The sequence below is a fragment of the Pristiophorus japonicus genome, chromosome 6 (genome assembly GCF_044704955.1).
Source record: "Pristiophorus japonicus isolate sPriJap1 chromosome 6, sPriJap1.hap1, whole genome shotgun sequence".
In the NCBI taxonomy this organism is placed as follows: domain Eukaryota; kingdom Metazoa; phylum Chordata; class Chondrichthyes; family Pristiophoridae; genus Pristiophorus; species Pristiophorus japonicus.
Window position 1 is genome coordinate 174,263,459 of NC_091982.1, and position 26,376 is coordinate 174,289,834.

General features: G+C 47.0%; 2 protein-coding genes across 2 annotated transcripts in view; one reads left to right on the forward strand and one right to left on the reverse strand.

Moving 5' to 3' along the window:
* The window catches only part of iqcg (IQ motif containing G), a 58,071-nt gene extending 36,797 nt beyond the window's left edge, over positions 1–21,274 (reverse strand). Inside the window, exons 1-3 of the mRNA XM_070883398.1 lie at positions 21,114–21,274; positions 20,853–21,006; positions 5,734–5,872 (exon numbers count right to left, since the gene is read on the reverse strand). Of these exons, the coding sequence (XP_070739499.1) occupies positions 5,734–5,872; positions 20,853–20,941 (228 nt within the window). The 5' untranslated portion in view covers positions 20,942–21,006; positions 21,114–21,274. The remainder of the gene's footprint in view (positions 1–5,733; positions 5,873–20,852; positions 21,007–21,113) is intronic.
* Positions 21,275–21,325: 51 nt separating this feature from the next.
* Positions 21,326–26,029, forward strand: rpl35a (ribosomal protein L35a). Its single transcript, XM_070883399.1, has 5 exons — positions 21,326–21,351; positions 21,558–21,594; positions 22,435–22,587; positions 24,884–25,028; positions 25,960–26,029. Exons 2-5 carry the CDS (start codon positions 21,584–21,586, stop codon positions 25,981–25,983), a joined length of 333 nt encoding a protein of 110 aa, XP_070739500.1. The 5' UTR covers positions 21,326–21,351; positions 21,558–21,583; the 3' UTR covers positions 25,984–26,029.
* The last annotated feature ends 347 nt before the right edge of the window (positions 26,030–26,376 follow it).

The following is a 26,376-nucleotide window of genomic DNA, read 5'->3' on the forward strand; positions in this document are numbered from 1 at the left end:
GATAGAGACTGTGGGGGGGTGATAGAGACTGTGGGGGGTGAGAGAGACCTTGGAGGGGGTGAGAGAGACTGTGGGGTGGAGTTGAAGGAGAGACTGGGGGGGTAAGGGGAGTGGGGGGAGGAGAGACTGGGGAGGGGGGTGAGGAGAGACTGGGGAGGGGTGGAGGAGAGACTGGGGAGGGGGTGAGGAGAGACTGGGCAGGGGGGGGAGGAGAGACGGGGGGGGAGGAGAGACTGGGGAGGGGGTGGGAGGAGAGACTGGGGAGTGGGGTGAGGAGAGACTGGGGAGTGGGGTGAGGAGAGACTGGGGAGTGGGGGGAGAGGAGAGACTGGGGAGGGGGAAGGAGAGACTGGAGAGGGGGAGTGAGGAGAGACTGGGGAGTGGGTGGGAGGAGAGACTGTGGAGTGGGGGGAAAGGAGAGACTGGGGAGTGGGTGGGAGGAGAGACTGGGGAGGGGGGAAAGGAGAGACCGGGGAGAGGGGGGAAAGGAGAGACTGGGGAGTGGGGGGGAGGAGAGACTGGGGAGGGCGGGGGGAGGAGAGACTGGGAGGGAAGTGAGAGAGACTGTGGGGGGGGGTGAGAGAGACTGTGGGGTGGGGTTGAAGGAGAGACTGGGGGGGGGGGAAGGGGAGTGGGAGGAGGAGAGTCTGGGGAGGGGGGGAGGAGAGACTGGGGAGGGGGGGGAGGAGAGACTGGGGAGGGGGTGAGGAGAGACTGGGCAGGGGGGGAGGAGAGACTGTGGGGTGGGGTTGAAGGAGAGACTGGGGGAGGGGGAAGGGGAGTGGGAGGAGGAGAGACTGGGGAGGGGGGGAGGAGAGACTGGGGAGGGGGGGGAGGAGAGACTGGGGAGGGGGTGAGGAGAGACTGGGCAGGGGGGGGAGGAGAGACTGGGGAGAGGGTGGGAGGAGAGACTGGGGAGGGGGTGGGAGGAGAGACTGGGGAGGGGGTGGGAGGGAGACTGGGGAGGGGGGTGAGGAGAGACTGGGGAGGGGGTGAGGAGAGACTGGGGAGGGGGTGAGGAGAGACTGGGGAGTGGGTGGGAGGAGAGACTGGGGAGTGGGTGGGACGAGAGACTGGGGAGTGGGTGGGAGGAGAGACTGGGGAGTGGGTGGGAGGAGAGACTGGGGAGTGGGTGGGAGGAGAGACTGGGGAGGGGGCAAAGGAGAGACTGGGGAGAGGGGGAGAAGGAGAGACTGGGGAGTGGGGGAGGAGAGACTGGGGAGGGCGGGGGAGGAGAGACTGGGAGGGGGTGAGGAGAGACTGGGGAGTGGGGTGAGGAGAGACTGGGGAGTGGGGGGAGGAGAGACTGGGGAGTGGGGGGAGGAGAGACTGGGGAGTGGGGGAGGAGAGACTGGGGAGTGGGGGGAGGAGAGACTGGGGAGTGGGGGGAGGAGAGACTGGGGAGTGGGGGGAGGAGAGACTGGGAGTGGGGTGAGGAGAGACTGGGGAGTGGGGGGAGGAGAGACTGGGGAATGGGGGGAGGAGAGACTGGGGAGTGGGGGGAGGAGGGAGTGGGGGAGGAGGGAGTGGGGGGAGGAGAGGAGGGAGTGGGGGGAGGAGAGGAGGGAGTGGGGGGAGGAGAGACTGGGGAGTGGGGGGAGGAGAGACTGGGGAGTGGGGGAGGAGACGGGATGGGGGGAGGAGAGACTGGGGAGTGGGGGGAGGAGAGACTGGGGAGGGGGGAGGAGAGACTGGGGAGTGGGGGGAGGAGAGACTGGGGAGTGGGGGAGGAGAGACTGGGGAGTGGGGGGAGAAGAGACTGGGGAGGGGGGGAGGAGAGACTGGGAAGGGGGGAGGAGAGACTGGGGAGTGGGGGAGGAGAGACTGGGGAGGGGGGAGGAGAGACTGGGAGGGGGGGAGGGAGAGACTGGGGAGTGGGGGAGGAGAGACTGGGGAGTGGGGGGAGGAGAGACTGGGGGAGGGGGGAGGGAGACTGGGGAGGGGGGAGGAGAGACTGGGGAGGGGGGAGGAGAGACTGGGGAGAGGGGGAGGAGAGACTGGGGAGGGGGTGGAGGAGAGACTGGGGAGTGGGGGGAGGAGAGACTGGGGAGTGGGGGAGGAGAGACTGGGGAGTGGGGGAGGAGAGACTGTTGAGGGGGGAGGAGAGACTGTTGAGGGGGGGAGGAGAGACTGGGGAGAGGGGGGGAGGAGAGACTGGGGAGTGGGGGGGGGGGGAGAGACTGGGGAGAGGGGGGGAGGAGAGACTGGGGGAGTGGGGGGGGGGAGAGACTGGGAGGGGGGAGGAGAGAGTGGGGGGGGAGAGACTGGGGGAGTGGGGGGAGGAGAGACTGGGGAGTGGGGGGAGGAGAGACTGGGGAGTGGGGGAGGAGAGACTGGGGAGGGGGGGGGGGAGAGACTGGGGAGGGGGGGAGGAGAGACTGGGGAGGGGGGGAGGAGAGACTGGGAGTGGGGGGGAGGAGAGACTGGGGAGTGGGGGGGGGAGAGACTGGGGAGGGGGGGAGGAGAGACTGGGGAGTGGGGGGGGAGGAGAGACTGGGGCGGGCAGGGGGGAGATGAGACTGCAAGGGTGTAGGGCGGGGGGGGGGGGGCAACGGCGAAAAGACTGTGCAGGGGGTGAGAGACCGGAGGGTGAGAGAGACGAGAGACTGGGGCGGGGGGGGGGGGGGAGGGGATAGACTGGGGTCTGTGAGACTAATGTGAGTGAGAATAGTAAGTGAGAGAGACTAAAGGAGTAAATAAGGCTTCATTAGACCATTTAAATTATTGCCTAACACTAGAAAATAATACAATCCATTTAAAAATACATCAAACTGGAGAAATATAAAGATCTGAGTAATATCAAACAAACCTGTCAGCTCTGTGTACATACCGCACGCTTAAGATCCACTTAAAAGCAACTTCTCCAGGACGTTATGCAGTGTCGGTGGTATGTCATGAAACTTGGGGGCCAAAATTGAAGAAAGCTAAGTTCTGTCCGTTTTTTGGTGGTACCCGGACAGTGCTTGCTTCTTTACTGCACGGTACCACTAGGGCCAAGTGGGCGGGAGATTCATCCCGCTTTTCTCGGCGGGATGGGGAGCAGAGTGCAGCGGGCGGTGTGCGGCGGAGAAGGCCTTCCGACTCAGGAATCTTCGGCTCCCGAGTTGTGCGCACATGCGTGCAGCTGTCAAGCTCCGCCCCCGAGAAACACAGACGAGAGGCCAGAGACTGCCGGCCTGAGATCGCTGTTACGGGGAGCGGGCGGAGAGATATCACCACCTGCACGGGCGGGGTGGGGGAGAGAGAGAGAGAGATCACTGTGGGGGTTGGGGGGGAAAGAGAGATCGCTGTGGGGGGAGGGGGGGCGGAGAGAGAGATCGCTGTGGGGGGAGGGGGGAGGTGGAGAGAGAGATCGCTGTGGGGGGAGGGGGGGAAAGAGAGATCGCTGTGGGGGGAGGGGGGAGGCGGAGAGAGAGATCGCTGTGGGGGGAGGGGGGAGGCGGAGAGAGAGATCGCTGTGGGGGGAGGGGGGAGGTGGAGAGAGAGAGAGATCGCTGTGGGGGGAGGGGGTAGGTGGAGAGAGAGATCGCTGTGGGGGGGGGAGTGACTGGTGGGTGAGAGAGACTGGAAGGGGGTGAGAGACTAATAATATTTTTATTATAGTTCATTAATAAAGGAGAAAATAAGGCTTTATTAGAACATTTATAAAATAAGATCACTATTGAACACACACAATTTCCAGACTCAGTGGTTATCATCATCATAGGCAGTCCCTCAAAATCGAGGAAGACTTGCTTCCACTCTAAAAGTGAGTTCTCAGGTGACTGTACAGTGCAATACAGGAATTGCAGTCTCTGCCACAGGTGGGACAGACAGTGGTAGAAGGAAAGGGTGGGTGGGGAGCCTGGTTTGCCGCACCCTCCTTCTGCTATCTGCGCTTGATTTCTGTGTGCTCTCGGCGACGAGACTGGAGGTGCTCAACGTCCTCCCGGATACTCTTCCTCCACTTAGGGCAATCTTGGACCAGGAATTCCCAGATGCCAGTGGGGTTGTTGTACTTTATCAAGGAGGCTTTGAGGGTATCCTTGAAACGTTTCCTCTGCCCACCTGGGGCAGCTTGCCGTGTAGGAATTCCGAGTAGAGAGCTTGCTTTGGGAGTCTCATGTAGGGCATGTGGACGATGTGACCCGCCCAATGGAGCTGGTCAAGTGTGGTCAGTGCTTTGATGCTGGGGATGTTGGCCTGAGCAAGAACACTGACGTTGGTGCGTCTATCCGAGTGGGTTTGCAGGATCTTGCAGAGGCAGTGCTGGTGGTACTTCTCCAGCGCTTTGAGGTGTCTACTGTATATGGTCCATGTCTCTGAGCCGTATAGGAGGGCGGGTATCACCACTGCCCTGTAGACCATTAGCTTGATGTCAGATTTGAGGTCCTGGTCTTCAAACACTCTCTTTCTCAGTCAACCGAAAGCTGTGCTGGCACACTGGAGGCAGTGTTGGACCTCGTTGTTGATAGTAGGCTCCCGAGGTATGGAAAATGGTCCACATTGTCCAAGGTCACGACGTGGATTTTGATGACCGGGGTGGGTAGTGTTCTGTGGCGGGGTGGGGGATCTTTGTCTTATGGATGTTTAGTCTAAGGCCCATGCTTTCGTATGCCTCGGTGAAGATGTTGATGATGGCTTGGAGTTCGGCCTCTGAATGTGCGCAGACGCAATCGTCGTCGGCATACTGTAGTTCAATGACAGAGGATGGGACGACCTTGGATCTAACCTGGAGGCGACGAAGGTTGAACAGGTTCCCATTGGTTCTATAATTTCGATCCACTCCAGCGGGAAGCTTGTTGTGAGTGAAATGGAGCATTGCAGCAAGGAAGATCGAGACGAGCGTTGGTGCGATGACGCAGCTCTGTTTGATCCCAGTCCGGATGTGGTTTGGGTCTGTGGTGGATCCATTGGTCAGGATCACAGCTTGCATATTGTCGTGGAGCAGGCGGAGGATAGTGACAAACTTCTGGGGTTATAACTCAGTGGTTATATTGCTATTCAAACTGCATTATTGGCTAACACTAGAAAACCAATCCATTTAAAAATACATCAAACTGTGGAGAACGATAAAGATCTGTGTAATATCCAACATGTGTGAAACAATTATACCTGTCAGCTCTGTGTCCATACCGCCCACTTAAGATCCAGTAAGACCTGCTTTTTCAGGACGGTATTAAGGTCTGGTGGTAAACGGATCTTAATGATGAAACTTACAATTTGGGTGGTAATACATGGGCGGACAGTATCGAATACTGCCCAGCGGTAATGACTGCGGAATTTACCGCCGGGCGGTATCTGGGTGATAAATGTGGGGGTTTTTTTGACGAAACTTGTATTTCTGGGCGGTAACTGAGTGGTAGTGGGCAGTAAGTTGTTGAATTTCAGGCCCATACTGTTTATAGTTTCCTCACAAATGCCTTAATAGCACCATTGCAAAGATCAGTAGATGTCATGATGCTAAGGCTGGTGGAATACAGTTGGTTTCATAAACACCATTAAAATACTGAAATTAATATGGGACTGAGGAGATAAGGTTTTGAGACTGGTATCTTAAATAGTTCACCTCCCCAATTCTTACATATATTTTATTTTCTCCCTGCTGCTGTGGGTCTCTCTGGGACATACAAATTCCTCTAACTGAAAAACTGGTAAAACTAGCCTTGATTTGGCATGTAAGCAATTTATTTAATACCTTTGCAGATGCAATGATACACAGACAAATGGCCGACGATTTATGGAATCACTTACACTGGTCGCATCTGCCCTTTCCTCATAGGAGACTGGCATGATGAGGCCAAGAATGGTTAACTGATCTATGCAGTCTTTCAGCACATTGCAGATCCGCAGAATATCAGCCTGGGAAAGTAGCTGTATTGCCTCAGACTCACTAAAGGAAGAAGAAAATTACAAGAGGTCATACTGTATTTAAGCAAGGATTAGATTGGCAACAGTACAGTCTATCAATGTGCTAGCCTGCAACTAGAATGGCTTAGATTAATGCCTTGTAGTTTTACTGTGGGTGAAGAAGTCTCTAGATTGCATCAACAGGGCACAAAGTGACTTCTACTAACAAAATTCCATCTGAATTAATGTTTGGGGCTCCCTGTGCAGTACCATGGACTTGTAAAATGCTATCGAGAAGGAGTGTGAAATTCTGGATGAAATAAACATAGCGAGAGAGGAGGTATTAAGGGGTTTAGCAGCTTTGAAAGTAGATACGTCCCGAGGCCTGGATGAAATGCATCCCAGGCTGTTGAGCAAAGTAAAAGAGGAAATAGCAGAGGCCTTGACCATCATTTTCCAGTCCTCTTTGGATTTGGGCATGGTGCCGGAGGACTGGAGGACTGCGAATGTGGTACCCTTGTTTAAGAAGGGAGAAAGGAATAGGCCGAGTAATTACAGGCCTGTCAGCCTAACCTCAGTGGTGGGAAAATTATTGGAAAAAATCCTGAAAAACAGGATAAATCTACATTTGGAAAGGCAAGGATTATTTAGGGACAGTCAGCATGGATTTGTTATGGGAAGATCATGTTTGACTAACCTGATTGAACTTTTTCAGGAGGTAACCAAGAGGGTCGATGAGGGTAGTGCGTACGATGTAGTGACTTTAGAAAAGCTTTTAATAAGGTCACACATGGTAGACTGGTCATGAAGGTTAAAGCCCATGGGATCCAGGGCAAAGTGGCTAATTGGATCCACAATTGGCTTAGAGGTAGGAAGCAAAGGGTAATGGTTGATGGATGTTTTTGTGACTGGAAGGATGTTTCCAGTGGGGTTCTGCAGGGCTCAGTACTGGGTCCCTTGCTTTTTGTGGTATATATCAATGATTTAGATTTGAATATAGGGAGTATGATTGAGAAGTTTGCAAATGACACTAAAATTGGCTGTATGGTTGATAATGAAGAGAAAAGTCATGGACTGCAGAAGGATATCAATCTACTGGTCAGGTGGGCAGAGCAGTGGCAAATGGAATTTAATTGAGAGAAGTGGGAGGTAATGCACTTTGGGAGGGCTAATAAGGAAAGGGTATACACATTAAGCGGTAGGCCACTTAATAGTGTAGATGAACAAAGGGACCTTGGAGTTCTTGTCCATAGATCCCTGAAAGTAGCAGGCCAGGTGGATAAGGTGGTTGAGAAGGCATACGGAATGCTTGCCTTTATTGGCCGAGGCATAGAATACAAGAGCAGGGAGGTTATGCTTAAATTGTATAATACTCTGGTTAGGCCACAGCTGGAGTACTGCGTGCAGTTCTGGTCGCCATATTATAGGAAGGACATGATTGCACTAGAGAGGGTGAAGAGGAGATTTACTAGGATGTTGCCTGGAATGGAGAATGTTAGCTATGAGGACAGATTGGATAGGCTGGGTTTGTTCTCATTGGAACAGAGAAGGATGAGAGGAGACCTCATTGAGGTGTACAAAATTTTGGGGGCCTGGATATAGTGGATAGCAAGGGCCTATTTCCATTGTTGGAGGGGTCAATTACGAGGGGGCATAGTTTTAAGGTGGTTGGTGGAAGGTTCAGAGGGGATTTGAGGGGGGGGGGCTTCTTCTCGCAGAGTGTGTGGGGATCTGGAACTCACTGCCTGGAAAGGTGGTGGATGTGAGAAACCCTCACCACATTTAAACAGTGCTTGGATGGGCACTTAAAGTGTCATAACTTACAGGGTTACGGACCTAGAGCTGGTAATTGGGATTAGACTGAATAATCTCTTGTTGGTTGGCGCAGATACGATGGTAAGTACTGCAGGGAATCGAATACAGCCAGGATGATCTCTTGGGCTAGTTTTGATCGCCTGGATGGGTCGCAGAGGAATTTTCACAGATTTTATTTTCCCCAATTGGCCTGGGTTTTTATCTGGTTTTTGCCTTTCCCAGGAGATCACATGGCTCCGGTTGGGGTGGAGTGTAGAATGTTTCAGTGTAAGGGGTGTCACAGTTGTGTGGGGCAGATCGGTTGGGCTGGGTGCTCTTTACCTTTCCGTCATTGTTCATAGGTTTATATGTAACCTTCAGGGCTGCTGACCGAGGGCCGTGTGGCTCTTTGTCGGCCAGCGCAGACACGATGGGCCGAAATGGCCTCCTTCTGCACTGTAAATTTCTATGTTTCCATGTGGCTTTGCATCTGTTGCTACAGAGAAGTCAAGCACTTCACCATAGAAGAACCTCAATACAAGATTGCTCTTGCACACTTTCGAGTGGCCAGCTTAAGGGCAGAGTATGGAGAGGTCGGGAACAGGTTGCCTGCAGTAGGCATGTGTGACCCAGTGCAATATGAAAAATAAGAGGGAGTAAATAATCACAAAAAATAGAGGGTATATAGTCTCACCAAAAAAGTGATGTTATACTTCAGCTGAAAGTTATTCAGTGAGGTAAACGTCTGTTCATGAATCCACTATAATTCATTAACAGTAATAAATTTGAATCAATTAAAAATACATTTGAGCTGATCAAGGTAAGGAATATAACTGCTAGAAAATGTAAACATTTTGCGCTAGAAATTCGGTTTTCAGCGACGGTATTTTTACGCCAAAATTACCGTTTTCGTTTTGCTACTGTTTTTAGGCCCAATTTTCAGCCTTTAATATGCGCAGCGGTAAAAATCGGCGTTGCACGAGGATTTGTGGCACAAACTGCGACTTTTGGCAACTTTAGTCCAGGCGCTGCGAAAAAAAATTGCAAAAAAAACCATTTACAAAACCCTTACCAACCTAAATCGCTGAAAAAGAATTTAAAAATAAAAAACTTTAACTTACATTTTTGCACGTCTTCATACTTACCGCTGCTGGCAGGGCCGCAACGCAAATTTTTCCCTGTCTGTATTCAGGGCGCAAAATACATGTCCCGAGAGAGCCAAATATCGATCGCAAATGCTATTTCTGGTGTTGCACGTTGACGCTCCACTCCCCGGTGGTACGTGAAACATAGAAACATAGAAAACAGGTGCAGGAGTAGGCCATTCGGCCCTTCGAGCCTGCACCGCCATTCAATGAGTTCATGGCTGAACATGCAACTTCAGTACCCCATTCCTGCTTTCTTGCCATACCCCTTGATCCCCCTAGTAGTAAGGACTACATCTAACTCCTTTTTGAATATATTTAGTGAATTGGCTTCAACAACTTTCTGTGGTAGAGAACTCCACAGGTTCACCACACTCTGGGTGAAGAAGTTTCTCCTCATCTCGGTCCTAAATGGCTTACCCCTTATCCTTAGACTGTGACCCCTGGTTCTGGACTTCCCCAACATCGGGAACATTCTTCCTGCATCTAACCTGTCTAAACCCGTCAGAATTTTAAACGTTTCGATGAGATCCCCTCTCATTCTTCTGAACTCCAGTGAAAACAAGCCCAGTTGATCCAGTCTTTCTTGATATGTCAGTCCCGCCATCCCGGGAATTAATCTGGTGAACCTTCGCTGCACTCCCTCAATAGCAAGAATGTCCTTCCTCAAGTTAGGAGACCAAAACTGTACACAATACATAGAAACATAGAAAATAGGTGCAGGAGTAGGCCATTCGGCCCTTCTAATCTGCACCACCATTCAATGATCATGGCTGAACATGCAACTTCAGTACCCCCTTCCTGCTTTCTCGCAATACCCCTTGATCCCCCTAGTAGTAAGGACTTCATCTAACTCCCTTTTGAATATATTTAGTGATTTGGCCTCAACAACTTTGTGTGGTAGAGAATTCTACAGGTTCACCACTCTCTGGGTGAAGACGTTTCTCCTCATTTCGGTCCTAAATGGCTTACCCCTTATCCTTAGACTGTGACCCCTGATTCTGGACTTCCCCAACATTGGGAACATTCTTCCTGCATCTAACCTGTCTAAACCCGTCAGAATTTTAAACGTTTCTGTGAGGTCCCCTCCCATTCTTCTGAACTCCAGTGAATACAAGCCCAGTTGATCCAGTCTTTCTTGATAGGTCAGTCCCACCATCCCTGGAATCAGTCAGGTGAACCTTCGCTGCACTCCCTCAATAGCAAGAATGTCCTTCCTCAAGTTAGGAGACCAAAACTGTACACAATACTCCAGGTGTGGCCTCACCAAGGCCCTGTACAACTGTAGCAACACCTCCCTGCCCCTGTACTCAAATCCCCTCGCTAAGAAGGCCAACATGCCATTTGCTTTCTTAACCGCCTGCTGTACCTGCCTGCCAACCTTCAATGACTGATGTACCATGACACCCAGGTCTCGTTGCACCTCCCCTTTTCCTAATCTGTCACCATTCAGATAATAGTCTGTCTCTCTGTTTTTACCACCAAAGTGGATAACCTCACATTTATCCACATTATACATCATCTGCCATGCATTTGCCCACTCACCTAACCTATCCAAGTCACTCTGCAGCCTCATAGCATCCTCCTCGCAGCTCACACTGCCACCCAACTTAGTGTCATCTGCAAATTTGGAGATACTACATTTAATCCCCTCATCTAAATCATTAATGTACAGTGTAAACAGCTGGGGCCCCAGCACAGAACCTTGCGGTACCCCACTAGTCACTGCCTGCCATTCTGAAAAGTACCCATTTACTCCTACTCTTTGCTTCCTGTCTGACAACCAGTTCTCAATCAACGTCAGCACACTACCCCCAATCCCATGTGCTTTGCACATTAATCTCTTCTGTGGGACCTTGTCGAAAGCCTTCTGAAAGTCCAAATACACCACATCAACTGGTTCTCCCTTGTCCACTCTACTGGAAACATCCTCAAAAAATTCCAGAAGATTTGTCAAGCATGATTTCCCTTTCACAAATCCATGCTGACTTGGACCGATCAGGTCACCTTTTTCCAAATGCGCTGCTATGACATCCTTAATAATTGATTCCATCATTTTACCCACTACTGAGGTCAGGCTGACCGGCGTATAATTCCCTGTTTTCTCTCTCGCTCCTTTTTTTAAAAAGTGGGGTTACATTGGCTACCCTCCACTCGATAGGAACTGATCCAGAGTCAATGGAATGTTGGAAAATGACTGTCAATGCATCCGCTATTTCCAAGGCCACCTCCTTAAGTACTCTGAGATGCAGTCCATCAGGCCCTGGGGATTTATCGGCCTTCAATCCCATCAATTTCCCCAACACAATTTCCCGACTAATAAGGATTTCCCTCAGTTCCTCCTCCTTACTAGACCCTCTGACCCCTTTTATATCCAGAAGGTTGTTTGTGTCCTCCTTAGTAAATACCGAACCAAAGTACTTGTTCAATTCGTCTGCCATTTCTTTGTTCCCCATTATGACTTCCCCTGATTCTGACTACAGGGGACCTACGTTTGTCTTTACTAACCTTTTTCTCTTTACATATCTACAGAAACTTTTGCAATCCGTCTTAATGTTCCCTGCAAGCTTTTTCTCGTACTCCATTTTCCCTGCCCTAATACTCCAGGTGTGACCTCTCCAAGGCCCTGTACAACTGTAGTAACACCTCCCTGCCCCTGTACTCAAATCCCCTCGCTATGAAGGACAACATGCCATTTTCTTTCTTAACCGCCTGCTGTACCTGCATGCCAACCTTCAATGACTGATGTACCATGACACCCAGGTCTCGTTGCACCTCCCCTTTTCCTAATCTGTCACCATTCAGATAATAGTCTGTCTCTCTGTTTTTACCACCAAAGTGGATAACCTCACATTTATCCACATTATACTTCATCTGCCATGCATTTACCCACTCACCTAACCTATCCAAGTCACTCTGCAGCCTCATAGCATCCTCCTCACAGCTCACACTGCCACCCAACTTAGTGTCATCCGCAAATTTGGAGATGCTACATTTAATCCCCTCGTTAAATCATTAATGTACAATGTAAACAACTGGAGTCCCAGCACAGAACCTTGTGGTACCCCACTAGTCACTGCCTGCCATTCTGAAAAGCACCCATTTACTCATACTCTTTGCTTCCTGTCTGCCAACCAGTTCTTAATCCACGTTAGCACACTACCCCCAATTCCATGTGCTTTAACTTTGCACATTAATCTCTTGTGTGGGACCTTGTCGAAAGCCTTCTGAAAGTCCAAATACACCACATCAACTGGTTCTCCCTTGTCCACTCTACTGGAAACATCCTCAAAAAATTCCAGAAGATTTGTCAAGCATGATTTCCCTTTCACAAATCCATGCTGACTTGGACCGATCATGTCACCTCTTTCCAAATGCGTTGCTATGACATCCTTAATAACTGATTCCATCATTTTATCCACTACCGATGTCAGGCTGACTGGTCTATAATTCCCTGTTTTCTCTCTCCCTCCTTTTTTAAAAAGTGGGGTTACATTGGCTACCCTCCACTCCATAGGAACTGATCCAGAGTCAATGGAATGTTGGAAAATGACTGTCAATGCATCCGCTATTTCCAAGGCCACCTCCTTAAGTACTCTGGGATGCAGACCATCAGGCCCTGGGGATTTATCGGCCTTCAATCCCATCAATTTCCCCAACACAATTTCCCGACTAATAAGGATTTCCCTCAGTTCCTCCTTCTTACTAGACCCTCTGACCTCTTTTATATCCAGAAGGTTGTTTGTGTCCTCCTTAGTGAATACCGAACCAAAGTACTTGTTCAATTGGTCTGCCATTTCTTTGTTCCCCGTTATGACTTCCCCTGATTCTGACTGCAGGGGACCTACATTTGTCTTTACTAACCTTTTTCTCTTTACATATCTATAGAAGCTTTTGCAGTCCGTTTAATGTTCCCTGCAAGCTTCCTCTCGTACGCTATTTTCCCTGCCCTAATCAAACCCTTTATCCTCCTCTGCTGAGTTCTAAATTTCTTCCAGTCCCCGGGTTCGCTGCTATTTCTGGCCAATTTGTATGCCACTTCCTTGGTTTTAATACTATCCCTGATTTCCCTTGATAGCCACGGTTGAGCCACCTTCCCCTTTTTATTTGGAAGCGCTGCCGCAAAAAGGTCACCGACGATCCTGCCGACCGGGTTTTTGTCGCAGAGGGTGAAATAGCGGCAAAAACCCAGTCACACAGCCAGTGAATTTCTAGCCCTTTAAGTTTTTGGTACCCTTTGTAACTACTAACACTGTCATGGTGGGAATAGCACAGCCCAATGTAGAGTAAAGCTTCTTCTTAAAGCCACAGTGCATGCAAGCCTCAATTTCAGGACAGCATCCATGCCAACCTACAAGAGTTGGAAAAGCTGGTGATATCTTCAAAAAATTAGAATACACAGACCCCAAAAAGCTGACAACCTTAAAAAACAATACAAAACTGAAAAACAGTCTTGACCAAGCCCACTACTTCAAGATGTATAAGTTAAATTCTTCTTTATTAGATTGGATTTCATGATATTTATTAATTCTATAATTCCGTTTTTCTGTGAAAATAACCTCTCGTGTAACACATGAAAAAGAGTTACAATGGGAGTGCTGTATTACATGAACTTGTCAGAACGTAAACTGCAGAAACATCCAATATTCTTGTCATTTGTTTTACAGGGGGTGGGGAACTGAAGTACACAAAGATGCAGCTTTTACAGTGGTCTTACCGCATTTCAATATTCAAGCCAAAAAATCTATTAAATTAGATGATTCTAAGCTTGGGATTTAAAAGCCTGTCAAATATAGGTGTAAGGGAAAGAGTTTTGAGGTCCTTCAAAAGATCGATTAGTGCCGATGAAGAGCTATTGTCTTGCCTAAATTATTCGAAACCTAATTATACTCTGCTGCGCGATTTCCAGCGAGTTATCTACCTCCCTGAGACTAATCTCAATGTTGTCCTCCTTTTGCTACATTTGAGATTATCAGGAAGACAGTAACCAATCCCCACAATCAGTAAAATTAACAGGAATCTGAAAAGCAAACCAATGATAGTTACACTAATCTGCATAGTCCCATGAGTTTTAGACATGCCTTTTGGTGTCTGAATCATCATGATTTGCTCTGTAGAAAATTGTGTTGACTGGGATATGTTTACAAAAGCTGGATGTTGCTTGTTAAAGATGTTATTCAGAGACTTTAACTTAGTATTTAATACTAAGGTACAAAGTGACCATTTTTCAGGTAGGAATAGTGATTCTACACATCTTTTCAAATCTGGTGGATACTCTGAGTCTTCATGGATCTGTGATGGGTAGGTCATGTCTGACTAATCTAGTTGAATATGAGGAGGTCACTAGCATGGTTGATAGGGGAGTCTCTATGGATATTGTCTATATCAAATTCCATAAAGCATCTGATGAGGTTCTACACAAGATTATTAGCAAAAATAAAAGCACACGGAATTGGAAGTAACCTTGTGAAGTGGGTCGATAATTGTTGGGAGGTAGGAGGGAGAGAAAGAAAGACTTGGATTTATATAGCACCTTTCACGACCACTAGACGTCTCAAAATACTTTACAACCAATTAAGTACTTTTGGAGTGTAGTCACTGTTGTAATGTAGAAAACACAGCAGCCAATTTGCGCACAAGCAAGCTCCCTCAAAGCAATGTCATAATGTCCAGAAAATCTGTTTTCTTTTGTTGATTGAGGGATAAATATTGACCAGGACACCGGGGAGAACTCCCCTGCTCTTCTTCGAAATAATGCCATGGGATCTTTTACGTCCACTTGAGAGAGCAGACGGGGCCTCGGTTTAACATCTCATCCGAAAGACGGCACCTCCAACAGTGCAGCACTCCCTCAGCACTGCATTGTGCTCGGGTCCCTGGAGTGGGACTTGAACCCACAACCTTCTGACACAGAGGCAAGAGTGCTGCCCACTAAGCCACAGCTGACACAAGAGAGTAGGGATAAAGAAAGGGTTCATTCTCTAATTGGCAGGATGTGACAAGTGTTGTTCCCCAGGGATCTGTGCTGGAGTCTCAGCTTTTTACCATATATTTTAATGACTTGGTTGAAAAAATAAAGAGTTGTATCTTTGCAGATGACATGACGTTATGAGGCACAGTAAGTTGTGTGAATGGGAGAAGGAAGTTATAAAGGGACATAGACAGACTAAATGAATGAGCAAAACTATGGCAAATGGAGTTCAATGTGGGAAAGTGTGATTTCATCCACTTCAAATCTGAGAAAGACAAACCAAAATATTTTCTTAATGGTCAGGAAAGATATATTGGCCATGGAAAGGATACAATGTAAATTCGCCAGAATTATACCAGGTTTTAAAGAGTTAAATTGTGTGTATAATCAATGTTTTTAAAAAAAATAAAGGAATCCGATCGAGTAGATACAGAGGAACTATTTCCTCTGGTGGGGAATCCAGAACAAGAGGGCATAATCTTAAATTAGATCAGGCCATTGAGGAGGAAGTATTTTTTCTACACAAAGGGTAGTGGAAATCTGGAACTCTCTCCCTGAGAAGATTGCGGATGTTGGGTCAATTGAAATTTTCAAGACATAGTTCGATAGATTTTTTGTTGGGTAAAGGTATCAAGGGATATGGAACAAAGTCTTTATTGCAAAGGGGATGGAGTATAAAAGCAGGGAAGTCTTGCTACAGTTATACAGGGTATTGGTGAGGCCACACCTGGAGTACTGCATACAGTTTTGGTTTCCATATTTACGAAAGGATATACTTGCTTTGGAGGCAGTTCAAAGAAGGTTCACTAGCTTGATTCCGGAGATGAAGGGATTGACTTATGAGGAAAGGTTGAGTAGGTTGGGCCTCTACTCATTGGAATTCAGAAGAACGAGAGGTGATCTTATCGAAACGTATAAGATTATGAGAGGGCTTGACAAGGTGGATGCAGAGAGGATGTTTCCACTGATGGGGGAGACTAGAACTAGAGGGCATAATCTTAGAATAAGGGGCCGCCCATTTAAAACTGAGATGAGGAGAAATTTCTTCTCTCTGAGGGTTGTAAATCTGTGGAATTCGCTGCCTCAGCAAGCTGGAACATTGAATAAATTTAAGACAGAAATAAAAAGTTTCTTAAACGATAAGGGGTTATGGGGAGCAGGCGGAGAAGTGGACCTGAGTCAGTTGGCGAGAGGTGGGAGCAGCGTTGGAGCGGCCTATAAAGGCCCAGCGGGAGCTCGAGGGTCAGCGGCAGTTGGCGAGAAGTGGGAGCAGCGTCGGAGCGGCCTATAAAGGCCCAGCGGGAGCTCGAGGGTCAGCGGCAGTTGGCGAGAGGTGGGAGCAGCGTCGGAGCGGCCTATAAAGGCCCAGCGGGAGCTCGAGAGTCAGCGGCAGTTGGGGAGAGGCGGGAGCAGTGTTGGAGCGGCCTATAAAGGCGTACTTGTGCAGCTACAGCGGGAGAGAAAGCAAAATAGAAGTAGAAAGGAATCAAAAGGTGACGTCACAGCCAATGGGGTAAGTGATTGGCTGGTGATTGGTGAGTAGCTTTTCTTTTTGTTTTTTATATCAGTAAGTGAACTGTAACATTGTTATTACCAATTTAAGGGTATCTAAGGGTTAAGGCATGGCAGGAGAGATCGGTCACGTGATATGCTCCTCCTGTGCCATGTGGGAACTCAGGGACACTTCCGGTGTCCCTGACGACTACGTGTGTGAGAAGTGTGTCCGCCTCGAGCTCCTGACGGTCCGCGTTACGGAATTGGAGCTGAGGGTGGATTCACTCTGGAGCATCCACGATGCTGAGAATGACGTGAGTATCACGTGTAGTGAGTTGGTCTTACCGCAGGAGAAGGGTCCACAGCCAGATAGGGAATGGAAGACCAGCAGGAAGAGCAGTGCAAGGAAGGTAGTGCAGGGGTCCCCTGTGGTCATCCCCCTGCAAAACAGATACACCGTTTTGAGTACTGTTGGGGGGGATGACTCATCGGGGGAGGGCAGCAGCAGACAAGTTCATGGCACCGTGGCTGGCGCTGCTGCACAGGAGGGCAAGAAAAAGAGTGGAAGCGCGATAGTGATAGGGGATTCAATTGTGATGGGAATAGATAGGCGTTTCTGCGGCCGCAACCGAGACTGCAGGATGGTATGTTGCCTCCCTGGTGCAAGGGTCAAGGATGTCTCGGAGCGGGTGCAGGACATTCTGAAATGGGAGGGAGAACAGCCAGTTGTCGTGGTGCACATTGGTACCAACGACATAGGTAAAAAAAGGGATGAGGTCCTACGAAACGAATTTAAGGAGCTAGGAGCTAAATTAAAAAGTAGGACCTCAAAAGTAGTAATCTCGGGATTGCTACCAGTGCCACGTGCTAGTCAGAGTAGGAATCGCAGGATAGCGCAGATGAATACGTGGCTTGAGCAGTGGTGCAGCAGGGAGGGATTCAAATTCCTGGGGCATTGGAACCGGTTCTGGGGGAGGTGGGACCAGTACAAACCGGACGGTCTGCACCTGTGCAGGACCAGAACCAATGTCCTAGGGGGAGTGTTTGCTAGTGCTGTTGGGGAGGAGTTAAACTAATATGGCAGGGGGATGGGAACCAATGCAGGGAGACAGAGGGAGACAAAAGGGGGGCAGAGGCAGGAGACGGAGGGGAGATGGGGGTGGGTGGCGGAGAGGCCCGGGGCGGGGAACAGGAAGGGCCACTGTGCGGCAGAATTCTAAAAGAACAAAGGGTGTTAAAAAAACAAGCCTGAAGGCTTTGTGTCTTAATGCAAGGAGTATCCGCAATAAGGTGGATGAATTAACTGTGCAAATAGATGTTAACAAATATGATGTGATTGGGATTACGGAGACATGGCTCCAGGATGATCAGGGCTGGGAACTCAACATCCAGGGGTATTCAACATTCAGGAAGGATAGAATAAAAGGAAAAGGGGTTGCATTGCTGGTTAAAGAGGAGATTAATGCAATAGTTAGGAAAGACATTAGCTTGGATGATGTGGAATCTATATGGGTAGAGCTGCAGAACACTAAAGGGCAAAAAACGTTAGTGGGAGTTGTGTACAGACCTCCAAACTGTAGTAGTGATGTTGGGGAGGGCATCAAACAGGAAATTAGGGGTGCATGCAATAAAGGTACAGCAGTTATAATGGGTGACTTTAATATGCACATAGATTGGGCTAGCCAAACTGGAAGCAATACGGTGGAGGAGGATTTCCTGGAGTGCATAAGGGATGGTTTTCTAGACCAATATGTCGAGGAACCAACTAGGGGGGAGGCCATCTTAGACTGGGTGTTGTGTAATGAGAGAGGACTAATTAGCAATCTCATTGTGCGAGGCCCCTTGGGGAAGAGTGACCATAATATGGTGGAATTCTGCATTAGGATGGAGAATGATATAATTAATTCAGAGACCATGGTCCAGAACTTAAAGAAGGGTAACTTTGAAGGTATGAGGCATGAAGTGGCTAGGATAGATTGGCGAATGATACTTAAGGGGTTGACTGTGGATGGGCAATGGCAGACATTTAGAGACCGCATGGATAAATTACAACAATTGTACATTCCTGTCTGGCGTAAAGATAAAAAAGGGAAGGTGGCTCAACCGTGGCTATCTAGGGAAATCAGGGATAGTATTAAAGTCAAGGAAGTGGCATACAAATTGGCCAGAAATAGCAGCGAACCTGGGGACTGGGAGAAATTTAGAACTCAGCAGAGGAGGACAAAGGGTTTGATTAGGGCAGGGAAAATGGAGTACGAGAAGAAGCTTGCAGGGAACATTAAGGCGGATTGCAAAAGTTTCTATAGATATGTAAAGAGAAAAAGGTTAGTAAAGACAAACGTAGGTCCCCTGCAGTCAGAATCAGGGGAAGTCATAACAGGGAACAAAGAAATGGCAGACCAATTGAACAAGTACTTTGGTTCAGTATTCACTAAGGAGGACACAAACAACCTTCTGGATATAAAAGGGGTCAGAGGGTCTAGTAGGGAGGAGGAACTGAGGGAAATCTTTATGAATCAGGAAATTGTGTTGGGGAAATTGATGGGATTGAAGGCTGATAAATCCCCAGGGCCTGATGGACTGCATCCCAGAGTACTTAAGGAGGTGGCCTTGGAAATAGCGGATGCATTGACAGTCATTTTCCAACATTCCATTAACTCTGGATCAGTTCCTATCGAGTGGAGGGTAGTCAATGTAACCCCACTTTTTAAAAAAGGAGGGAGAGAAAACAGGGAATTATAGACCGGTCAGCCTGACCTCAGTAGTGGGTAAAATGATGGAATCAATTATTAAGGATGTCATAGCAGCGCATTTGGAAAATGGTGACATGATAGGTCCAAGTCAGCATGGATTTGTGAAGGGGAAATCATGTTTGACAAATCTTCTGGAATTTTTTGAGGATGTTTCCAGTACAGTGGACAAAGGAGAACCAGTTGATGTGGTATATTTGGACTTTCAGAAGGCTTTCGACAAGGTCCCACACAAGAGATTAATGTGCAAAGTTAAAGCACATGGGATTGGGGGTAGTGTGCTGACGTGGATTGAGAACTGGTTGTCAGACAGGAAGCAAAGAGTAGGAGTAAATGGGTACTTTTCAGAATGGCAGGCAGTGACTAGTGGGGTACCGCAAGGTTCAGTGCTGGGGCCCCAGCTGTTTACATTGTACATTACTGATTTAGATGAGGGGATTAAATGTAGTATCTCCAAATTTGCGGATGACACTAAGTTGGGTGGCAGTGTGAGCTGCGAGGAGGATGCTATGAGGCTGCAGAGTGACTTGGATAGGTTAGGTGAGTGGGCAAATGCATGGCAGATGATGTATAATGTGGATAAATGTGAGGTTATCCACTTTGGTGGTAAAAACAGAGAGACAGACTATTATCTGAATGGTGACAGATTAGGAAAAGGGGAGGTGCAACGAGACCTGGGTGTCATGGTACATCAGTCATTGAAGGTTGGCAGGCAGGTACAGCAGGCGGTTAAGAAAGCAAATGGCATGTTGGCCTTCTTAGCGAGGGGATTTGAGTACAGGGGCAGGGAGGTGTTACTACAGTTGTATAGGGCCTTGGTGAGGCCACACCTGGAGTATTGTGTACAGTTTTGGTCTCCTAACTTGAGGAAGGACATTCTTGCTATTGAGGGAGTGCAGCGAAGATTCACCAGACTGATTCCCGGGATGGTGGGACTGACCTATCAAGAAAGACTGGATCAACTGGGCTTGTATTCACTGGAGTTCAGAAGAATGAGAGGGGACCTCATAGAAACGTTTAAAATCCTGACAGGTTTAGACAGGTTAGATGCAGGAAGAATGTTCCCAATGTTGGGGAAATCCAGAACCAGGGGTCACAGTCTAAGGATAAGGGGTAAGCCATTTAGGACCGAGATGAGGAGAGACTTCTTCATCCAGAGAGTGGTGAACCTGTGGAATTCTCTGCCACAGAAAGTGGTTGGGGCCAATTCACTAAATATATTCAAAAGGGAGTTAGATGAAGTCCTTACTACTCGGGGGATCAAGGGGTATGGCGAGAAAGCAGGAAGGGATACTGAAGTTTCATGTTCAGCCATGAACTCATTGAATGGCGGTGCAGGCTAGAAGGGCTGAATGGCCTGCTCCTGCACCTATTTTCTATGTTTCTATGATTGGATCAGCCATGATTGTATTGAATGGCGGAGCAGGCTCGAGGGGCCGTATGGCCTACTCCTGTTCCTATTTCTTATGTTCTTAAAGCCAGGTAATTGAGTTTGAGGTGCAGATCAGCCATGATCTAACTGAATGGAGAAACAAGCTCGAGGGTCTGAAGGCCGACTCCTGTTTTGGAGCTTTCGATTCTTTAGCTGTTTTACTTTGAAGAAATTGGTTCCCAATTGGATGTGTGTCCTTAACACAGACACAATTTCAAACTGGAGTCGTTAGATTAGAATCAGCAGCAGAGACAGTGGCGGATATTTCCCTCCGCCCAGGGGCTGGAGTGCTTTTATTGCTGCTATGGCTGAGATCCCAGCACTGGCCAGGAATTAAACCGTGAAGACGTGCATGGCTGAGTTCCACACTGGACCGTGCATTTACCCATTGAGACATCATAAATACCTCCATATAGCACTTACACCGACCTACTCACCCTTCTGTCCCATTATTTATGGTTGATCCCGAAGTATTGGTCGTGTGGACCTTACAAAATGCATCCCTGTGCGCTCTGTTCCCATACATTGTTGACAGGTTGTCATAGAAACACTTCGGGGCTTACTGCAGGCTGTGCTGTCTATGCAGCTGCCCTGTAGCATACACAAAGTTCATCAATGACCAAACAAATATATTTATACATTTGATGAGTTAAATAAATGTCCTTTTAAAATAACTTTCGATTCTTTAGCTGTTTTACTTTGAAGAAATTGGTTCCCAGTTGGGTCTTTAGTCTATTAAATTGCCCAAATTTTGATTTCATTTTTTAAAAATCTTCAATTGAACTGTTGTAAAATTAAATTCGTTCAAAAATAAATCCTGTGGCGTTTGTTGTGTTGAGCTCCGGGGGCCGGGGCGCCCGGCATTGGCCTGGCAATTTCCCAGCGTGCCTTGCCTTGTCGCGGTCTCTTCCTCCATCTTGGATTCCCAGGCAGGATGTGAGTGCTGAATGCTGTCGACCTCTCATTGCTTTTTAGCGTTTGTTCTTTGTGTTATGGCGGTTCAAAGTAGCTTGAGCCAGTGCACGAGAGTGTGTGCTTTGGTTATTTGTTATCGGGAAGGATATGTGGCGGCGGATGTTTGAGATTCTGGCCGGATTGTGCTCTGTGGTGTTTGACCGTCTATCTCTCTCGCTCTCTTCCAGATTCCGCTGCACCGCGCGTTCTCGCAATGCCTGGAAGGTAAGAGATGGACGGATCGCGTCTTATACACTCCTTCGGGGTTGTGGCTGCTTACTCAAATCCCCTAGCCTCCCGGACTGTGCGGGGATCTCCTGCTTTCACTGCCTGTGGTGTATCTGAAGGTTGGGGGAAGGCGTACGAGGCACATTAAGGCCCGCGTCATGTTTTCTGATAAACGTCTTCATTTTTCCTGCATTGCTCAGTCACGGTGCGGATTGTCCATTAAGCAGGTACCATTTTTAAAGTGACAGAAAAAAGCCCATCAGGCCTGTCGAATTTTCTTATATCGACCCACCTTCTCACTCCAGCTCTCATTCTCATCTCAAGAAAGATCTAATTGCTGAATTCATATTTCAGTGGCATCTTTGGCAAACTACACAACAATTCTTTGGGCGAAAATGTTATACCTGACTTCTGCTCTTACGCTCCTTTTTGATACTGTGTCAAGCTGACCATGGGTTTTCATATATAAAAAATATGCAATGATCACCTTGTTGCTGTTTATCGTGACAGGTTAAATGTAAGATTATTGAAACAAATATAAACCAGAAGTCACTGGGAGATAGTAAAAGTTTCAAATCTGGCCTGTGTTTTTCAAAAGGTGAGTTTTTGCAATAGAAGTAAACAGAAAATATTGCAGATACACAGGCTGGCATCTGAAAAGATTAATATTTTGGGCAGTCATGCTCAATGGAATCTTAATGTTATGAAATTTGGTGATCTGTAAAGCTTTGACATGATCTTTTGTCATTATTGATACTGGAAAAAACATTTTGCATTTTAACTTAATTATTTCTGAAAGACCAGAGGTGTTGTTACCTGTATATTTTAATCCCACAGATTGTGGTGCAAAGCTGTGTTCACTGGCTATAAACGAGGCCTTCGAAACCAAAGAGAGCATACTGCTCTTCTGAAGATTGAGGGGGTTTATTGCCGTGATGAAACAGAATTTTACCTGGGCAAGAGATGTGCCTACGTCTACAAAGCAAAGAAGTGAGAATGCCTATTTTTGAATTGTGTACACTGTATTCCTTTGACCAATCTGTAATGCTCATTACACAATCATTTCTGGGGAGATGGGTAGTTTTGATTCACTGTTGACATCTTTGGTACCTACTCAACATTTGCTGCAACTGTTGCTTCAGTGAATTGTCGTTACAGTGGCATGAGCATGTCTGTCCTTGTAATATTTCCTGATTTGACAGAAGACTATAATTTGTTGCCCACATTGCACTGGATTTTTAAACATTGATCATGATTTAAAAAGTATTCTAGAAAATGTCTTAAGCTTGCTGTGGATCATATCTTGAATCTGTTCATTACAGCATCAGTTATTAAGAACATAAGAAATAGGAAAAGGAGTAGGCCTAACTTGAGCCTCCTCCGCCATTCAATAAGATCATGGCTGATCTGATCGTGGACTCAGTTCCACTTCCGCTCCCCATAACCCCTTATCCCCTTATCGTTTAAGAAACTCTCTATTTCTGTCTTAAATTTATTCAATGTCCCAGCTCTCCGAGGCAGCGAATTCCACAGATTTAGATGAAGTAGGGTGAAAGGTGGAGCGTGTTGAGCAAGCAAGGAACCTTTTAATGGTTTTAAAAGCTACGTCGTGTTTTACTTTTGAATTGCATAGAATTTACAATACAGAAACAGGACATTTGGTAAAACAGGACATTTGTTCCACACGCGCGACCTTCCACCCTACTTCATCTAACTCTATTGAAGTTGTTATTGAACTCACTAAATCTTTACTCAATGGCAAAACTCACTGTTAGAGTATAGTTGCCAGAGTGGTCTGGATGCTTGGGTTATATTTGTTTTGACTTCAAATTTTATTATGGAATAAATTTTTACAGCAAAACGAGGCTATAGGCGCATTTAAATTACAGGTGAGCTGCTTGGTGCAATGGTGTTCTCCCTGCAGAAATATAGGCCCCAAGTTTCCACAAGCGGCAAAACAGGCGCCCCTCCGAGCTGGACGCCCGTTTTTCGCGCCGAAAACGGCGCCTGGAAAAAAACAGCAGCTCGATGTCAGCTTGGCGCGGCGCCCAGGGGGCGGAGCCTACCACTCGCACCGATTTTGTAAGTAGGAGGGGGTGGGTACCATTTAAATGAGTTTTTTCCGTGCCGGCAACCCTGCGCGTTGGAGCGTTCGCGCACGCGCAGTGTGAAGGAAACATTGGCACTCGGCCATTTTTGTAGTTCTTTATAGCTGTTCCATTTTTAAAAATTTTTTAATAAAACCACATTGCCCTTCCATGATCAGCACTGAGGCTTCTTGCAGCTTTCTCCCCCTGCTGTCGGTCGGGCCTTCACTGCCTCAACTTGTGAGGCTTCCTGCAGCCTTCTCGCTGCCTCCCCCCTGCTGCCGTCGGTCGGGCCCTCCCTGCCTTCCCCCCCCGCTGCCGTCGGTCGGGCCCTCCCTGCCTCCCCCCGCTGCCGTCGGTCGGGCCCTCACTGCCTCTCTTTCCCCCCCCCCCCCCCCGCCGTTGGGAACGGCTTCCTGCAGCCTTCTCCCTGCCTGAAAGGCCTGCCTGAAGCACTTTCACACAGGTAGGAACATGGTTTATTTAATCTTTTCTTTCCTTATAAATTTTTATTCAGGTTGGAATTATTTGTATAATATTTGTATAAGTATAACTAAGGATTTATTGTAGAATGTAATGACTTCCCTTCCCCCTCGTTCCCGATGCCTAATTTGTAACCTGCGCCTGATTTTTTAATGTGTAGACAAGGTTTTTTCAGGCCTACAAAAATCTTCACTTGCTCCATTCTAAGTTAGTTTGGAGTACGTTTTCACTGTGGAAACTTTCAAATCAGGTGTCAGTGGCCGGACACGCCCCCTTTTGAAAAAAAAATTCTGTTGAAAAGTGAAACTGTTCTACCTGACTAGAACTGCAGAAAACTTAAATGTGGAGAATTCCGATTTCTAAGATACTCCGTTCTCCACCAGTTGCTCCTAAAAAATCTGGAGCAAATCATGTGGAAACTTGGGGCCATAGTATCCTAGATTGCTTACACAGACTTGGGCACATATATAAACATTTCTTTTGGATTTATTTTTCTATAATAACATGATTTTCTATAATCTTGCTTCCAAAACTTTCTTGTTTAAACACTTTAATTTTCTGGGCTTCTATTGTATTATTTCTAGTTGGGATTTAGTTCCCAATTACATTATTGCAATAATGGCTCCTTGCTCCACTGGTTTCCAATTTAATAAATATGGTTGACATTGTAGTTTGTGTTGGTCAAAAGTAACTTTCTTTAACTGTTCCTTTTACAGCAACACTGTCACTCCTGGTGGTAAACCAAACAAGACTCGTGTCATTTGGGGTAAGGTGACTCGTGCTCATGGAAACAGTGGCATGGTCCGCGCCAAGTTCAGCAATAACCTGCCCGCTAAGGCTATTGGGCACAGGATTCGGGTGGTGAGTGCAGGAAGTGACTTTTTTTTTCAGATGCTGATTTTATATTTGATCCCCTAGTACTGATCAAATCCTCATGGTAGTCTAGAAGCCTACACATTTATGGGGTCTGTTTAGCATATGCAGGCGTCTGAATTCTGCTTTAACCAAGCAGAGTTTAAGTTACTGTAGCTTAATCGTTCAGCAGTAGTTGATTGCTATGCATGATAGTGTTAGTGGCTTAAAGTTATATATTCTGTTTTACAGTCCTCTGATTAAAGTGACTCATAGGTTACAACAATTACAGTGCTACAGTAGTCTGTAGTATTTGGATTTACTTGGAGCACATCATATAATTGAAATGGGTATGTTGCCTCATTCTGCACAATGTTGAGCTGTCCATTTGGGTATCCAGTGATGGACTATGAAAATAATACAGTAGAATAATATTTGTCGAGGCTGACACCGTTGCTGACTGGTGTTCAGGTTCTAGATATATTATTAGTATTTGGATGAGCTTCCTAATTGTGCTCTCCGGATACTACAAAGCCACTCCTGCTTCAACTAAGTTTGGTATAGTATTCAGTACAACCAGGTGTGTTTAGTAAATATTATATTTTGGAGGCAAACTAGCAGTATCTACTGCATTCTGCTTGTATTGTAGAGGGCAGTTGAGGCAATCATTGATAAATGAACTCTGACTTGTTGAGCTGGTCTTTTCTAGTCAACCTGTCTCCTCAATTGTGCAAAACAGGGAAATCCAGCATTTGCTTAGTTTTTATTGTATTGTGTATTTAAATAAAATGACCAGGGATGGCAGTAGTTAGGCGAGTGTATGTTTCTTCGTGTAAGCAGTTTAAATTTGTTGTGACTCATTTGATTGAAGCGTTGAGCTGTTTGTAAATGCTTCATTTTATATATTTGTATTAAGTTTCTTACATATTTTTTTTTCCAGATGCTGTACCCATCAAGGATTTAAAGCACAGTTGTACATAAATTGAGAATAAATAGCAAAATGGTCTAAATTGCCTGGGTTTGTGTGATTTCCTGTGTATTTGTACATATGTTGGCATGGTATGTTGGGCAGTTGCAACAACTTTTTATCAGTGACAAACACAAGGATTTGGATGATTCACATTACAAACGTGTATGTTACATAAATACTCTTAATAGAATTTAATTGATTTTAAACATTATCTGTTCAGTGTAATGAAGCCTGCTCCATTGTGTGATTTTGATCCTGTTAACTTTGCAATTAATGTGCACAACTGGCTTGCATTTTGGAAAGTTTTGTGCGGAAACAGCTAATCACATATGTATTCTCATTCTTACAGAAATCATGTCTTTACTTTGATGGGAAGAATGAGGAGAG